This window comes from Pempheris klunzingeri, chromosome 3, assembly GCF_042242105.1.
Source record: "Pempheris klunzingeri isolate RE-2024b chromosome 3, fPemKlu1.hap1, whole genome shotgun sequence".
NCBI lineage: Eukaryota > Metazoa > Chordata > Actinopteri > Acropomatiformes > Pempheridae > Pempheris > Pempheris klunzingeri.
In genome coordinates this window covers 16571364-16587859 of record NC_092014.1, presented here as the reverse complement: position 1 = coordinate 16587859, position 16496 = coordinate 16571364, and the positions used below count along the sequence as shown (strand labels likewise).

The following is a 16496-nucleotide window of genomic DNA, read 5'->3' as shown; positions in this document are numbered from 1 at the left end:
TATCAGATTTTAAGGTTTTTTACACCCACCATCACTGAGATAACGATGGAAAATGTCCACACCAAAACATTGAAAAGTTAAATTAGTCCCAGACTGCAGCCACTCATAACATCATAATGTATAACGTCAACTGTAAATGCGGAACCCCGAGCAGATCTGGCAAGTGGTGCAGATCTGGTACCTGCACCGGTCCTCACTATGTAGCAAACACAAGTACACACGCATGCACACACACACATGCACAAAAAGAACATCTGCTCCTTCAACAAACTACACTGTTGTGGCCATCAACAGATAACCATCAACACACTCCAGTGCACTCAAACATTACATATGAACACAGACAGAAGAACACAGTGCACAAGTACACACACATACACACAAAGACATGCACATAGCACAAAAAGATAAAAGAGGTGGGTCGCTGCTGCAAATTTACACAAATCTGCTCACAGCTTATGTTTCAGTGTGATGACTATAAGCAAGAGATAGCTTGTTCACACACACACACACACACACACACACACACGCACACAAACAGTGCCCTTCATAGCTGTAAAGTCCTTCCAGCCAAACCTCAGTCAGCATCACAGACACATTCGGATGTCACAGCAGAATCCAAAAGGACAGCAGCTAGCATAATCCGGCCTCTCAGCCTCCTCTCTCTCCCTCTTTGCTGTCTCATAATCTTCATCATTGTCTCTCACTCACTTCAATCAATGCCCTCTTCTATTTTGTTTGTCTGTCTGAATTACACCATCGTCTCTGTTTCACATTTGCTAAAAGGGAGATGACAGGACGAAAGCGAGAGAGAAAGACTCGGCTCTCCTTTAATTTCCCCATTCGACAGTTTGACAAACTGCTGAATGCTGTGTGAGTCCTGGTGGTACATTTTGGAAGAAAAAAAAAACGACATCAAACAGCTTCTTCATCCTAGAAATGAATACAAACATTCCCCACACACAGGAAAAAAACAAGACAAGGCCAATAATCTATTAAATTTGAAACAACTCTGCCACCCCGACCACAATACTGGCACAGAGCATCGTTCCAGTGATCAGAGAAACAACAGGGGATATTGATTGGTTGGGAGAGGCCTGTCCAAATGCAGAAGGACAAATCCACTCCAGATAACAATGGCTATCTATTTCTATACTGCTAATGAGGATGTGAGGGATGGGCTGCACTGTCAGGCAGATCTGTGGATACCCATGAGAGGTCCTATTGTGTCCAGATGACTGCAGTCTTTCAGGGCTCTCAACAAAAGCACTGTTTAATCTTTTCCTTTTTTTTTTTTTTTAATAACTGGCTCACCAAACTACAGCTGAACCTTTACAATTAGTTCTACACAATTCAAGCACTGAAACTTCCACTGAGCCAGTAAAAAAGATTGTGGTGCACTTGTGAAAAGAAATTTCTCATAAGAAACATGAGGAAAAAATGTCTCAGTGCATCAACATTCAGCCAGCATAGATTGTACAGTAACATTCATTTATTATTGCAGGACAAACTTTTCATGATACTGAGAAGAAGACAAAAGCAGGACAGATGCAGTTGGGGAGAAATGTTTTGCTGCACAAGAGTCCTGGTTTAATCTTGCAGCAAGCTAATCTTCCTGAAGATTTCACAGCTGCTACAGACACTCTCACTCACTGATTTTGTGTGTGTGACATGGAGTCAGAGAGAGAGAGAGAGAGAGAGAGAGAGAGAGAGAGAGAGAGGAAAAACGAGGGGAGAGAGAGATACTGCATAATGCTCTACTGAGGGATGTTTTGGGGCCAATATTTACACTCTGTTTTGGTGTTGAGAATTGGGAAGGATCAGTCTCTCTGAGCTGTTGATGGGATTACATGGTTTGCAGATGTGTGCGAAAGAGAAACTCTGTGTGTGTGTGTGTGTGCTAGAAAAAGTGAGAGTGAGAGTGAGAGTGTGTGTTTAGGCAAAAGTGGATCTGGGTGTCGTGCTTCTTACTCCTGTCCTAGACTTTTGTTAAAGGTCATTACGTCCTTGTATTAATAACTGTTGGCATCGATCTGGGAAGAGATGAGTGCAGCTTCTTTTGGTAACTTTGCCTCCAAAATTCAGAAAATATTCATTCATGTGTCAAGGATACATAAAGCGCTTTAATTGTGCCTGCTGTACGACCCACATGAGATGTTACACCACCTTTAGCTGCACTAATGAAGCTCCATGCTCACCACTTTCACCCTCCAGGAATGTATTACTTGAATTTCTCCTCCTCGTATGATTTAGATTACAGAGACGTTAAGAAATGTGTCTCAATCTATCTATTAATGACGGTCTGTCCCAGTGGCTCTGGCATCAGCATTAGCACTGAACTGGTTATGCAAGACAGCATATAATGACCACGGCTCATCTGTGCCATCACAACAAAGGATCCAATATGAACCAGTGTTCAATCTTTTATACTATATTTTTGATCAGCCCCACATATTCTGAACAACAGTTGCAGTTTGGGTGATAAAATCAGATACATTAGTAGACAAAAGAGATCTCTGACAAACAGCGGGTGTCACATGGATGCCAACACTGCATTTCACACTGGAAGCTTTACAGCATAAAGGGTTTTCGTATCAAAGCACAAAACAGGGAGATGGATGACATTCCCGCAGAGGAGAAAAGAAGCTAAAACTTTTGTTAATCTTCTAAACTTAGTAAGTAAGTGGGAGGTTATTGATTTTTAGAAGCTATTTGTGTCACTTTGTCGCATGTAAGTGGCAAACACAAAACATATTGGATGTTATTCTGTCAGATTGGGTTCTTTCCTACAGCCACTTTCCCAGAGGACCTTCATCACTGCGATATATTCCTATGCAATCAGTGCATGGCAGACATCCCACCTCCCTCCTTTAACCTTCCATTCGTCCCTTCTGGTTCATCTTTTTACCACTCACTGTCATCCCTGCAGTCTCTCCCACTGGCACCTCCAGAATCTCCTAATTAAATTATCATTTTATTAGTTCTCACTATTGCCCGAGACTACATTTACCCAGAGGGGTAATTAAACAAGGATGACCTGGCCTGAGACTTGAATGAGACGTGATGAGACGAGACGAGGATGTAGGCTGAAGAAGTACAATGGTAGGTTTTATTAAATTATCTGTCAAGTTGATATTTAGTGGTTTGTTTTAGCAGAGCAGAGTGATTATGGAGACAAATGTTCCCCACTGTCAGATTTGACAGCAGCTCTCCAGTATTTACACACAACACCAATAATCTCATGATATTCACTTGTTTAGGAACATGATACTGCCCCACATGATTATTTGTCACTTGATTGTATGATTTTTTGCAACTTTACATACAGTTAATTCAATAATAAATAGTATTATGAACCGCATCCAAAGTCTCACAATCCTTCATTTGCATTTTTCCTTCATGACTGAAAAGGATTTAATTGCTTTCATTTGGTCTGTTTCACTGAAAATGAATTGCACGGTGTATTTTTTTTTTTTTTATGAAATCATTATGTAACAAGCTCTGAGTCACAGAATTTTTCAAATGCCATAAACCCAGACCACCTGAGGCATCACAGATATGCAATCCCTCTAGTTTATGTTTATCAGTACCTTTCCATACAAGGAGTCACACACTCGCCTGATCACATGACTAAATTCTAGTGGATGACTCCGGGTCATGTAAAATGTGTCATTGAGGCTTTTCCAGCATCCAAACGCAGACACTACTCAAATGAACGGACTGAAGAGTGGCTTAATGCTCATAATTAGAAATCCATTAGCGAGATGCGAACTCACCCAGTGTGCATGAAAATGTAGCTGAGGTACCGCCAGGCCTGAGCTCGCAGCTGGGGGTGGTAAGGTAGGGGGCTCTTTAGGAAAGACGGGCTGGACACCTGCAGGACCAAGCGGTCCAGTTGGCACCCATAGTACATGAACACAGCCACCTGGGAGAGCACAAATACAGCATATGTGACTTCAGGAGTCATGTCAGTATACGCACCACAGTAAAAACAAACCAAAAGTTACCCTGGCTCTTTATTTTATGTCAACTCTTTGCCACAAGCAGAACTGGTGTTCTCCTTTAGATTAAATTTTAATAAATCAAATCAAGTCTCACACTCCTAAACAATTTACCTCAGCAATGGTGATGGCCAGGATGAACCAGGGCGGGGGACAGTAGGTGTAGCTGTCAAAGTACCACTTGCGGTCGACCTCGCGGGGCAGCGTCTCATAAGCGACGTGTCGGACCAGCCTTTGAGACAGCCCCAAGCCCACCTCATCTCTGAGACTGCAGCCTTTTAGCTGCCTGCTGCCCTGCAGAATGGCCCTCCGGAAGCTGTTGGAGCGCTTGTTACTCATCTGGAGGAAGGAAGACAGGAAAGTGACAAAGGAAGAGGAGACAGGTGGAGGCAGAGAGGCCGGGAAGCAAGAAATAAGCATATGGGGAGGAAAGAGAGGGAAGGAGAGAGGGTTCAGAGGCATGATAGAGATTTTGTTTCACTACCAGCAACAGGTTTTTAATGCTGCTTAAGAATTCCTATTTTATTTAACATGCAAACACTTCAGGATACTTTATTTACTTATAATGTATATTCAGAAACTACACAATGTACGACTGGAGTCGCAACACACGGGTACTCTGTGTGCAGGCCACACAAACGCCAATCCTGCTCAGTCCAACACACGGACAGGCCCCTCCCACCTCTCCATGGCAACAGAATGCTTTTGCCATCACCTAGCAACCAACCCTCCACATCCTTTTCCGCCTGTGAAAAGTTCATTGCCAAACATATATGTTTCCATTTTTGATGGGCGGGCAGCTCACACACAGTTCATCATTCAGACCCTTTATGGAAGATCCTGTCAGTGAGTGTAATTTTTTTAAACCTGACGAAATCACTTTTTCATTCTCATTTGAAAAGGACTGTCATCCATTTTGATAAAGTGCAATCGTTTTCATAGCACAGGTGCCACATTTTTCAAATGGTGCACTCATTTTGAAACTCTTCACACACTCACACTCACTACTCACAGTGCAGACACATATAGGCGGTCAAAATACACACATACGCACATTTTCTATGCACATGCATGCGCAACCCTGACACACAAAAGCAGATATGTTCACAGAGGGGATTTGAGGAATGTTTTTCCTTTGTAAATCTCATTTTGAAGTTTTTCAGTTGCCTCCTGTGGACCCAAAGGAGAGGTCAGTTACAGTTCAGGTAGAGAATCTTTGATGGAACAGCAGAAGCATGTTTGTGACCTTTAGATGCAGAAATAAAAATACCTCATCCCAAAGCAAGAAATGAAAATGTCTTGCTATGGAATGAGGTGTGCTTTGTGTTTGATCTGAGATTTTCCTGCATTTTTCCCACTGACCATTACTTTAATAGGGTGTCATTACCTCATGTCACCTAAACAGAGAGCACATACGGAAAAGGTTGAGAAGAAAGTGGTGGAGAAATTCATGTCAATCAAAGTCTTCACTTCTGAACAGTTTGGTTTCTATTACATAGAATCTGTTAAGATTCACAAATATATTTCCATTTAAAAATGCTGAGCTGACATATAAATGATGATATATGAGATGCTAATTAGAGAGACAGAGTCTGCATTAGAGTCATGTGACATTTTACAAGCCAAATACTCTCTTCATTTGTGGATTTTGAATAAAACATTGTGGTGGAACTGTTTCGGAAGGATCCACAGGAATCTGTCAAGTTTGACAAATATATTTCCAATTAAAGTTGACATAAAAATGACATACGAGTTGCAAATCAGAGGCACAGATACAGAACCAGATTTACAGATACAAGAACAGATCACTCTACATTCATTAGTGCATTGTATTTTACAAGTTACGTAACTTGATATTTGTTTGTTATTACATGACACTGTTTCAACTCCATATTTTAGCATTTGAGTATTTTGCCTTCCTCAGTTACACAGATACTATGATGTATAGATATAGATGAATTGTCTTGCAGTGTATTGAGTATTGCAGAATCACTGTATCGTGACACCCTTGAAATCATGGTCGACATATTGTGATTGTTTCACATCATGAATTACTTTGTGATTCACAACTCTAACCGTAAGCTTTATCACATACTGTGGTGGCCATTTGTAGCCTTTTTCAAACTGTTCTTCTGCCTGAGTACAGCAGGTAAGAAGGGTGAGAATGAGATGTTTCAGCTGCTGGTTTGGGAAAAAGGTCATATTTTCTGATCTTTATTATCTAATTAAGCATTACTGATAATGCATATGCATATTTGATCAGTCTTAACATTTTATTTTACACACACAATGTGAATGAATATAGAACGAAACATCAGATAAAGGAAAATTGGAACGGGAAAATATTTTTCATAATAATAAACACAAAAAAGGTATTCTATGGGTGAAATCTAAGATCAATCTAAGAGAGCAAGATTTAAGCTTGTCACTTCTAAGAGCTGCTGATGTAACCAAAACACTTGTGTTACTTTTTCCTGTGGCAGCCTCGGCTTTCTGCCTGAATCACTGCTGTCTCAAGCTTGATGCCTTTTATTACACTTGCTGTGTGTTTTTTTCTGATTCACCATGACGATGCAATGACTCTTCTCCCACTTTTCTCCCAGTCTCTTTACCTCCCTCTCCCTCCCTCCCTCCCTCCCTCCCTCCCTCCCTCTGTCTGCCTGCCTCTTTCTCTCCTTCCCCAATTCCTGTCTTACTCTGCTCTGTTTATGTCACCCTCCATAACTCAACTCTACTATTGTGTTTGTGTCTCTAGGATTGCAGGAAACCCAGATGTGTCAGTTAGCGGATGTTATTTTAAGGCAACAAGGATGAGTGATATTGTTTTCAGCAAGGACGGGGGGTGGCAGAATAGATAATGTAATGTGGCTATTGGCAATAAAAGTATAGTAAAAGGTGGATTGAACTATTGCAACTTCAAAGCTACAACTTTAAACTGTTGCCTGTGAATTGAAGCTGTGATTGATGCTGGCGGCTACGGGCTTATCAGAGAATTAAGGAACATTATCATTTGAAGATAGCGGACATACTTATCTGTGGACAACTTGGCAACAGAGACACAAAGGACAATTGATTTCAGTTTGAGCTGGAAAGAAGGAGAAAATATAGATAAGAAGACAGATGTAAAATCAGACTATCAATAAAATCTCTGTATGAACAGTTGGCTGATAGTTCTCTTGGAGCTGTTTAATGAGACTTTTAGTGTCTGTGCGTGTATCAGTGTTTGGAGATAAACTTCAGAAAAAGACAATTATTTCTGCCTTTCTGTTAGGCGTGGAGAGCTGTGGGAAAATGATTATGGGTTACCATGGCCACTTCCAGACCGCACACTAAAGAGTGTGTGCACATACAGACACACACAAACACACACACAGACCTCCCGCAGGCAGCCATGCTCCATAAAGACAGTCAATTCTTCCTGTGAAGTGACTGCAATTCCTCTCCTTTCTGTACGACACAAAAGAAAGAATGACGTTCTGTCTGTTTACCCACCGGCAAGAGGAGAAGAGAGAGGGGAGGAGAGGAGGTGAAGGGGACAAATGGGTGTTCAGCCAGCGAGAGACAATTTCACAGTTTGATCAATGGAAAACACAGTCCGAGGAAAGAGGACAGAGGAGAGAGAAATAAGCGAGAGACAGAGAGGGGGTGAAAAAGTATAAGAAGGAGACAGAGGAGAACAGATGGAAGGAGGAGGCAGAGGAAGATTAAGAAGGTTGGAAAAAGAGGAAGTGAAAGCAAGCGGCTGCATTTAAAAAAATGTAAAGCGCCTTGGTGACGCTAAAATACAACCCAGGAAGTCCAGTTTTAGCAATAAATCCATGGGTTACTATCATTTTATCTTTTGTCACAACGTTTGTCAGTTAAATATCAGAAAAACAGCATTCACTCTAGAAAGTAATCTGCCAGGAATTAATATATTATATACAATGCAGTGCTGGACCATGGGATTTATTTGGCAGCCCCACTGTGTCAACAGAGCAGTCCCATTCATATAAAGGAGGGGAATGTGGTTTTTTGTTGACTCTCATGGCCTTAGTGCAGTCGGACACTGATGGTGGGTGAGAAGGCCCGTCTAGCACCAAAGCTGTGCAGGCCAGTCAAGTTTCTCCACACGGAACTCAGAAGACCATATGGATATCTCTTTGTGTGGTAATGTTGAAACAGGAAAGGGTCTTTCCCAAACTGTTGCCATAAAGCCGGAGGTTATGACTAAATGGCTTCTGTACAGTAGCTTGTTACTAAGTCCAAGCCATGAAACAGGAGAACAGGAAACAGGGTCATGTAGTTTTGACAATATAGTGTATCTCAAGCAGAATTTAACTGGGGAATACAAAATCCATAACAGGACATAAATGAGCATCTATACATACTGGCACAGTTACACATGATCATTCCACAATTTCATGCCACATGGGGAAGAAACCAAGTGGTTCAACCTGTCTGTAGATATTTTGGGAAGTATAAACCTATTACAGAGTCAGTTTCTACCCAGGACAGTCGCATCGTGATGCATGAGAGAGAGAGTCAGACAGAAGGAGATGGATGTCCAGAAATAAGGAGAAAGGCACCGATAAGGAAGAAGCAGCAGGGGAAAAGCTGAGAGATCGAGGGAGAAGGTAGAAAACGGGAGATGGGGGGTAGGAAGAGGTTAAGCGAGGGAGTGAGCAGTGATTTGAACGCTGACTGTGACGGAGCAGTGAGCAGGTAATTACTGACAATCACACTGATGGAAGAGCTGCAGTGCAAAGGAGAGCTAGCACGACAAATAAACCCCTCACAGTTTGTCTCTGTCTGTCCTTTCTATTCTTAAGTTTTCCCCTTTTTTTCTTCCCTCTACAAAAGCAGATGGTCTGGAAAAATAGAAATGTACCAACAGACACCAGGCACGGCTAATAGTAATTGTAAATTGATGCAAGAACTATAACTCTCTCTCACAAGTTTCCATATTGATTTTGATGTTTTGATCTGTATCATAGAGACCATTAATGTCTGCTCTTAGAAAGTCCATTATGTTGTATTTACATTCCTGAAATTCCTTTAGATATTGGTATCATCGTTACAAGCTTTTTCACAGAAGTGAAGTGTTTCACATGAGGTGAAATCCTTACAGATTAGACTGAGCATTTAGCCTATTGGCTGAAATTCAGTCATTATTGTTTGTTCCCTGGTTTACTGGTACAGTGTAACATTTTTTTCATTTATTCGAGAGCTAAAACAAACTAATTATTCTCATTAATGACAATCTGTCAATTCTTATCATTTGTTGTACGACTACAAAATGTAAAGAAAAGTAAAATAAAAATGCCCGTAACATTTTTCTAGAGCCACACACCTAAAAATATTCAATTTACAATGATTTTAAAGAAAAAAGCAGCATACAGTAACTGACTTCTCCAGTTAAACAATAGTTTTTTAAAGCAGCTACCAATTAACTTTCTGTTGATCAACTGATTAATCTTTTCAGCTCAGTGTTTATTACTGTAATCACGAATACATGTCACTTTATATTTCAAATAAAGGATTATCAGTTTGTTCTTGTGAAAAGTGAACATCGCAATTCTCTCTAGTCGAACTGCTTGTTTTTTTTCAATGGTTCAAAATTCATAATATTCAACTTACAATGATATAAAAGATAGAAAGCAGCAAATCTTCACATTCGAGTTACTGGAACAAGCAAGTGCATTTTTGCTTGATAAATGATTAACTAATTGATTAATGCAATCCAAACTGATTGTTTCAGGACTTATTCATTCACTATACAGCATATTACCATAATGATGAACACATGTCACTTCTTTCCTCCCTCCCTGTATTGCTCTCTGTTTAGCTTCTGTTGTTCTGTTGCTGCCTCTATGAATGTATAAACCATTGAGGGGGTTGACACAATAGAGACAGAAAAATGAAAAGTGAGTGTACACACAGATGCCACCCCATTCCTCTGCGTCCCACTTCCAGTTGCACACCATGACCCACCGCCATGTCACATGACATGAATGCACCAAATGGAAACAAACAGCAAAAAGCCCTTTTGACATTTTTTTCCAAGCTTCCTACGGACCTCATTCCTTGCCCACTGTATTAGACAATAAACTGCACTCACAGACAACAATGAATTCCCTACCGTCTCTACAGATGCACACACACCCCCACTCTATCCCTCTGCCACCCAGTAGTTATTGTCTACCAACCACAAATACTCCCACTCCAGGACCACTCCACACTGTCCCAGGTCAGCAGTTCAGCCTCCCATGAGGAGCGGCAGCGAGACAGCGGAAAACAGAAAATGAGAAGGGTATGAGGCAGTGAGCACAGTTGGAGATGCCTGAGTGAGACCTTGGACAATCAGCAGCAGACTGCAGTGTGAAGGTGAAACTGAAAGTGGGGCAAGGTGAGCGTTAAGAGGGGAATTTATCACCAGACTGAGAGTCGTTTCCTATTAGGAGGACTCACCACCTTGCAGCTGAGATGATCTTGGAACATGACTTTTGGGGCTGGATGGTCCCAAGTCAAGTGAAAATCCTAAACTTTGTATTTGAAATCTTAAACAAGTCGCCATGTGCCCTTCAACTTTTTCACTCTGTGTCTAAAAAAGTAGGAAAATACAATTTCTGAGAGCTGAATGTTTTGTTGACCACAGCAGAGTCTGATACCTCAGACTGGTCTGCACTGCCTGCAACTTATCCTCCTACTTGCAAAGCATTATCTGCTGATAGATTGATTCAAAGTATATCCTCTGTCAGGAACATGACAAGCTGGTTTAATGCACACTTTTTTTTTTATTATGTCATTTTCTAACTTTGAGGCTTATGGAGTTTAAACTACTGATTTCTGTTGATTGCTGATGTCAGCAATCCTGTAAAAAGGTTAAAACATCTCACCAGGTTGACAAAGTCTTGGTAGCAGATCTTTCCATCGGCGTTGCCATCAGCGAGGGCCAGCAGGACTTCCAGTTTGTGGGGGTCAAGCTCAGAGCCGTGGGTCGCCAGCAAGTCCCTGAACCTCTCCGTACTGATGAAACCCGAATTCTCTGGGTCATACTGCAAATGAACACACACAGACAAAGCAAAAATTATTAGAAATGCATGAACTCTATCTAACTGCATCAGTACTGAAGTGTAAATAAGACAATAGACACAAATACATCTTATGGCCAACAGTAGATTACAAGCACAACGCAATTGCTGTATACTGAATGAGCACACCATATAAATACGTTAGAAGGTCATGGGCGGTCAAAATCCTCCGGTGCATAATTTTCTGTGCAGGCAAACATCAAAAGCACTGAAACCCATTAGCAGTGGTTTAGTCATAGTTTGAGTGTCTTGTAAAAGAGCCCTAATTGCTCCAAAAACGCCCCAACTTTTGAGACGCAGCTGTAACGTTTAACAGCTTTGGATTTAATTTTGAAATGACACTGAGTGCCACATTTAACCACAGGCTGTTTTTTTCCAGATATTCTGACAAAACCAAAGCTATTTTAAAGAGACAGAAATTTGAGAGACCTTCAGAGCAGTGATTACTAAAGTGTTTGATTGTCAAAAATGTTCTGCACTTTTCTCCAGCTCTGTTATGCCTGATGTCTTGGTCCCACACACTCTTTTCTTTCCTTTGCGCTTAATGGCTTGGGGCTTCGGATCTTAAGTGGCAATTCAGAGTCTACCACAAACTGCCACTTAAAAATATACAAATACATATAAAAATACATTTTTTCATCTTCCATGTTGTGAACTATACCCAGGAGAGATAGAAGCTATAAAAGAGGCTTACTGATTGCGAAGAACTAAGCAAAGCCGCTTATTATAGCCATCTCTGTTTCTAAAAGAACAGACTACCAGTAACTCTGCCTGGATTCCTAAAAGTCATGTTACTCCTTATCCCCTAAAAGAAGGATAAAAAAGGAAAAAGGCGACAGCTGTGTGACAGTATTTGTCTGTTCAACTGAGGACAAACTGGCCTGGAATATACAACAATGAATGTTTTGAATGTCAGGTTGTTTGTGGATTCAGGAAGAAGACAGTCTCCACCTCTCTGTCTCTGTTGTTAAGTGTGTATGCATATGTAGCTCTATATGTGTGTGTATGTGTGTGCTTTTGTGTGTGTATGTTTGCAAATGTGTAACCATGTCTGTGTGTGTAAATACAGCGCATTCATGCATAAAGATGTGACATTCAGACATTATAAGCTTATAAGCAACACCTCTGAACCAGAAATAGTGACTGTGTAAACGCATGCGTGTGTGTGTGTGTATGTGAGTGTGTGTTTGCCATATGCCGGTGTTGGCAGATGCTGAGTGAAGCCGGGCTGGCAGCAGGTGCTCTACCAAACAAGGAAAGAAGAGGCTTTGGTTCTCCCTCGTGTTGTTTTTCCTCCCCATTACCAAACAGTGATATGGCTGTTTCTTGTTGCTGTTAAAGCTAAAGTTGTCAGTACAATTTGTTCACAATGTCATCTTTGAGATCTGGCCATAATAACCATGCATTTCTACACTTGACCTAAAAATTGATTCTATGCAGGATTATCTGATTATCTCAAAAATCATCCTTTTGTCTTCAGTACACAGCTCAGCAACACAAGTATGCTATTGCTATAGCAGGTATGTTAAGAGTTTAGAAGCAATACGGCACGCAATTACTCTTCAGAGGAAGGCAGATGATAACACAGAGAAGTTAACATCTATCAGCACCTCCATCACTTCTGTTACTGGAGCAGAGACTGAAACCTTCAGAGTGCAAGAAGGCATGATGGTAAGAAGGATAGGGCGAACGCTTTGTCCAAGGCATGACGCCCAATGTGTGCCATACCATGTGTTCATTTTAAGTAAGCACAATAGCACACAATGTCATCTCTTAATAAACAGATATGCATGGTGAGGAAACTTAAACTAAAAAGGTGGAGTAATTCTGTGTAAGTATAATCTTTTTCTGCAGTACTTTTACCCACTTCACACTGACTAAGCTAGACTGCACCTGAACTATGTACAAGACTATGTGACAGCTTACTCACGTGGACATATGTTGTGTGGGAGGTGTGACAATAATGTGCGTAACAATCTGTTTTCATGCGACCAGATGCAGCATTTTGTGCAATCTAGTGTGTTTGGAAAAGCAAAACCAAATTGGGGATCACAAGTGCAACCTTACCAGAAGTGAACAATTCAGTTATGACAACCGGTCTGAATGTGTGCCATCTGCCACATGGCGTCTGACAGAAGAAGAGGAGGAGGAAGGAGGTGTTGCAGAAATAATTTGTATTTTCGTACAGTGACAGTGCATTTTTACACTGGCATTGTGTTTCTTCAAAGGCAAACAAACAAGAGCTATCAGGAGTTAACTGAGTCCAACATAGACACAACACTATCCCCATCCCTTACATATGCTCAAAAAACACCACAACATCTCTCTCTCTCTCTCTCTCACACGCATGAAGCATAAAATCTAAACTCTACTTTACAGAAAGAACTAACCTTCTCTCGCAGTAAATCAGCCAGTTTCTGCCGAGGGCATTTTGTCATGATGAAATAACGTCAGCCAAAACCAGCCTCACCACTCAGCGTGTGAGCGAAACAATATGCTGTGTGTGTGTGCGTGAGTGTGTGAATGTGTGTGTGTCATATTGTTTGCCCCAGAAAGTGCAGGGTTATTTCTAACCAGGACTAAAGGATTACAGTCCAATCCAAGACCCTCAATACACACCTCCCCCATCTCTCTCTCTCAAACACACACACACACACACACACACACACACACACACCCCTAGAACCTCAGTCAGCCTCCTCTCACCCTCCTCGCCCCGCCTTACCCTGAACACCCCCTCACCCTACATTCATACCCTTCTCCTCCACTCTCACCCTTCACTTTCTCTCTCTAAAGCCAACATGTGGGCTCCCACATAAACAGTTCAATAAATTTGCCCGTTATCTCTTTTACTGTCACTCCCAGATGCTGGCAGCCATACATTATTTTCCTCACACTCACAAACACTCCCTCGCCCCACTTTTTGCGACACCACAGGCTTCATAGTTGAGTGAGCACTCTCTGAAGTCAACAGGCTGGCTGCTGGGGTGGAGCAACAGAGGGACACACACTCAACAATGGGACACCGATGGCAATTTCATGCAAGGTTTGCCCAATCCCTTCCCTCCAATTAGTGACCATTTCCCTCTGATGCACCCGGAGGTCCATGCAGAGGGGGACACTATATGATACAAGAATAAATCTCCATCAAAGACTCCTAAAGCTTCACCATTAACGAGACTAAAGACTAAGACTAAAATGACACATGTTCAAGGTTTAGGAAAAGGTTTAGGCTGCAAGGACTATTTCCATTAACCATTAATCTAGCAATTTGTTTCTCAATTATTCTATTAAATGTTCATTCTATAAACTGACTGAAAATAGTGAAAAATGCCAATCCTAAATTCGTTTTGGCTGATATTCAGGTACTCAGAAAACATGTTCAATTTATTCTATTATTTAAATGTATTATTTTTATGGCAGCTCTATTCAGTTGTTTTACTTGGGTTTTGGTTTTATGGGTCACAACAACAAAAAAAACTGGAGATACTTACTGCACCGAGTTACAGCATTCACTGCATGTATATATGGATGAGGAGAGGATTTTGGGTGATGCAGTGCTTACATATTTGTAAGTATCTAGCTTGTGCATGTAAGAACATTCACGAGATTCAGACTGAAATGTTCATTTTCAGAACTATGTTAATGTCTCTGCTCCATGAGGCTTGTTTTGCAAACAGCAAAGGGGTGTGATGCAAATCCCTCAGATTAAAATAGGCATACACACACACACACACACACACACACACACACACACACAGGCACACACAAATCCTGCTGCAGACATAATACCACAATACATTCACAGCCAATGAGCTGTCACATTGAGGGCTTCTCAGCAGTCTTTGCAGAGGAGAAAAACAGCAGAGGGAGGGAGAGAAGCAGGGAGTAAAGGAGGGCTAGTTTGGGCTGTGGCGGGAGGGAAGGGAGGAGGGGGGTGGATTGGACACAATGCAAGGCTTTTTGTCTTCAGCCTAATTTTCATAAAGCTGAATATTTAGGAACAAGAGGGTAGGCAGTTTGTACGGGTCAAGAAGTTTTATTTAAGTATAAATATTCAAATAAGTATTCAAGTCTGCACAGAGAGCCTGGAGAAATGAAGTAGCCTGGACAAACATAAAACATACAAAAGACCACAGTGAAAAATACCCTCAAAGCAACTACATAATTGATGACATCTAGCCCTCAGGGTGCTATCACAAGACCACTAAAAAAGTAACTAGATTTAATATTTTCTGGTTAGTTAAACCGTCGTATCTATTTTATAAGCCCTGTAAAACAATCAAGGAAAGACTGTCCAGGCTTCTCTCACTTTCTCTTGCTGCCTTTGAATAATCACAACTGGCTCCATTCAGTCATATCAAGTGACAGAAAAGAATCAGAAACAGAGAAATCCTCTGCTGTATCACAGGGGTTGATAACAGGATATTCACCACAACCCATTAACTTGTTTTCCTGATTTGCACCCGCCCATCATATCCCTTAAAACTAAGAAAAACAGAAAGGCTTGGCAGGAGGTCACTCAAGACTTCTTGATCAACTTCCTTACTGACTCATGGCTGACATCCAGCATTTTCAGTGACCTTTGACATTTGACCCGACTGGCACGGGTCACTGTCCAGGAGCTGTGATCACAGATGAGCTGTTGTCTGGAACAGTAAACACAGGCTGAAAGGGAAGAAGGAGGCGGGAGGTGTGAATGAAAAGAGACCAGAGTTAATTGAAAGAGACCGTTAGTAACTCAGTCCTATCCTGGTCTACTAACAGCAAACTGGCCGCCACTCTCACATCCTCTTCCACCAATGTCACACACTCTGAACCTACCATGTACTTAAGAGCTGAGAATCCAAGTGAAAATGCTGCTTTTATCAAATTCCTTGTAAATCAGTGCTGACAAAGCTTTTATATTTTTTCTTTTCCTTTATCTGTCCAGAGCAACATTTCAAACATGAGTAGGATATCTGCTTTTTTTGGAAACAAAGGAAAAAGCAGGAAAAAAACACATCAATAGCTACATTGCTGACAATAAACTTATGTCTAATTTATGCACCATAAGCAGAAAATGGATCCCAAAAAGCCTTTGATAACAACATGATGAAACTTTTAGACAGGATGCACCCTGGGAGCTCTGCAGGAAACAGCCCACCATTGAATCACCTCATTACAAATGTTGGCTTTGAATTGGTATGAAGGCCTTTGCCGCGAATCATCCTGTCTGTCACTCTTCCACTCCTTACTGCCTTCAACGTAATACAGCGGAAATGCTTTGAAACAAACTGATAGCGTGGGAAACTGAAGCGGTACCTCATATTAAGTAATCTACAGGTAACATGACAGGTAACATGTGTGACCTGTCTCATGGGACACGCAGCGTGTCAGTAGGTTGGGTTTTTGTCCGTCCTCAGTGTCACTCTACGTCATC

The 16496-nt window shown here is 41.4% G+C and overlaps 1 protein-coding gene across 1 annotated transcript in view; it reads right to left on the bottom strand.

The window, feature by feature from the left end:
• Positions 1 to 16496, bottom strand: part of rhbdl3 (rhomboid, veinlet-like 3 (Drosophila)) — a 53570-nt gene that overhangs the window by 11620 nt on the left and 25454 nt on the right. Inside the window, exons 3-5 of the mRNA XM_070827508.1 lie at positions 10880 to 11038; positions 4116 to 4340; positions 3777 to 3925 (exon numbers count right to left, since the gene is read on the bottom strand). Coding sequence (XP_070683609.1) covers positions 3777 to 3925; positions 4116 to 4340; positions 10880 to 11038 — 533 coding nt within the window. The remainder of the gene's footprint in view (positions 1 to 3776; positions 3926 to 4115; positions 4341 to 10879; positions 11039 to 16496) is intronic.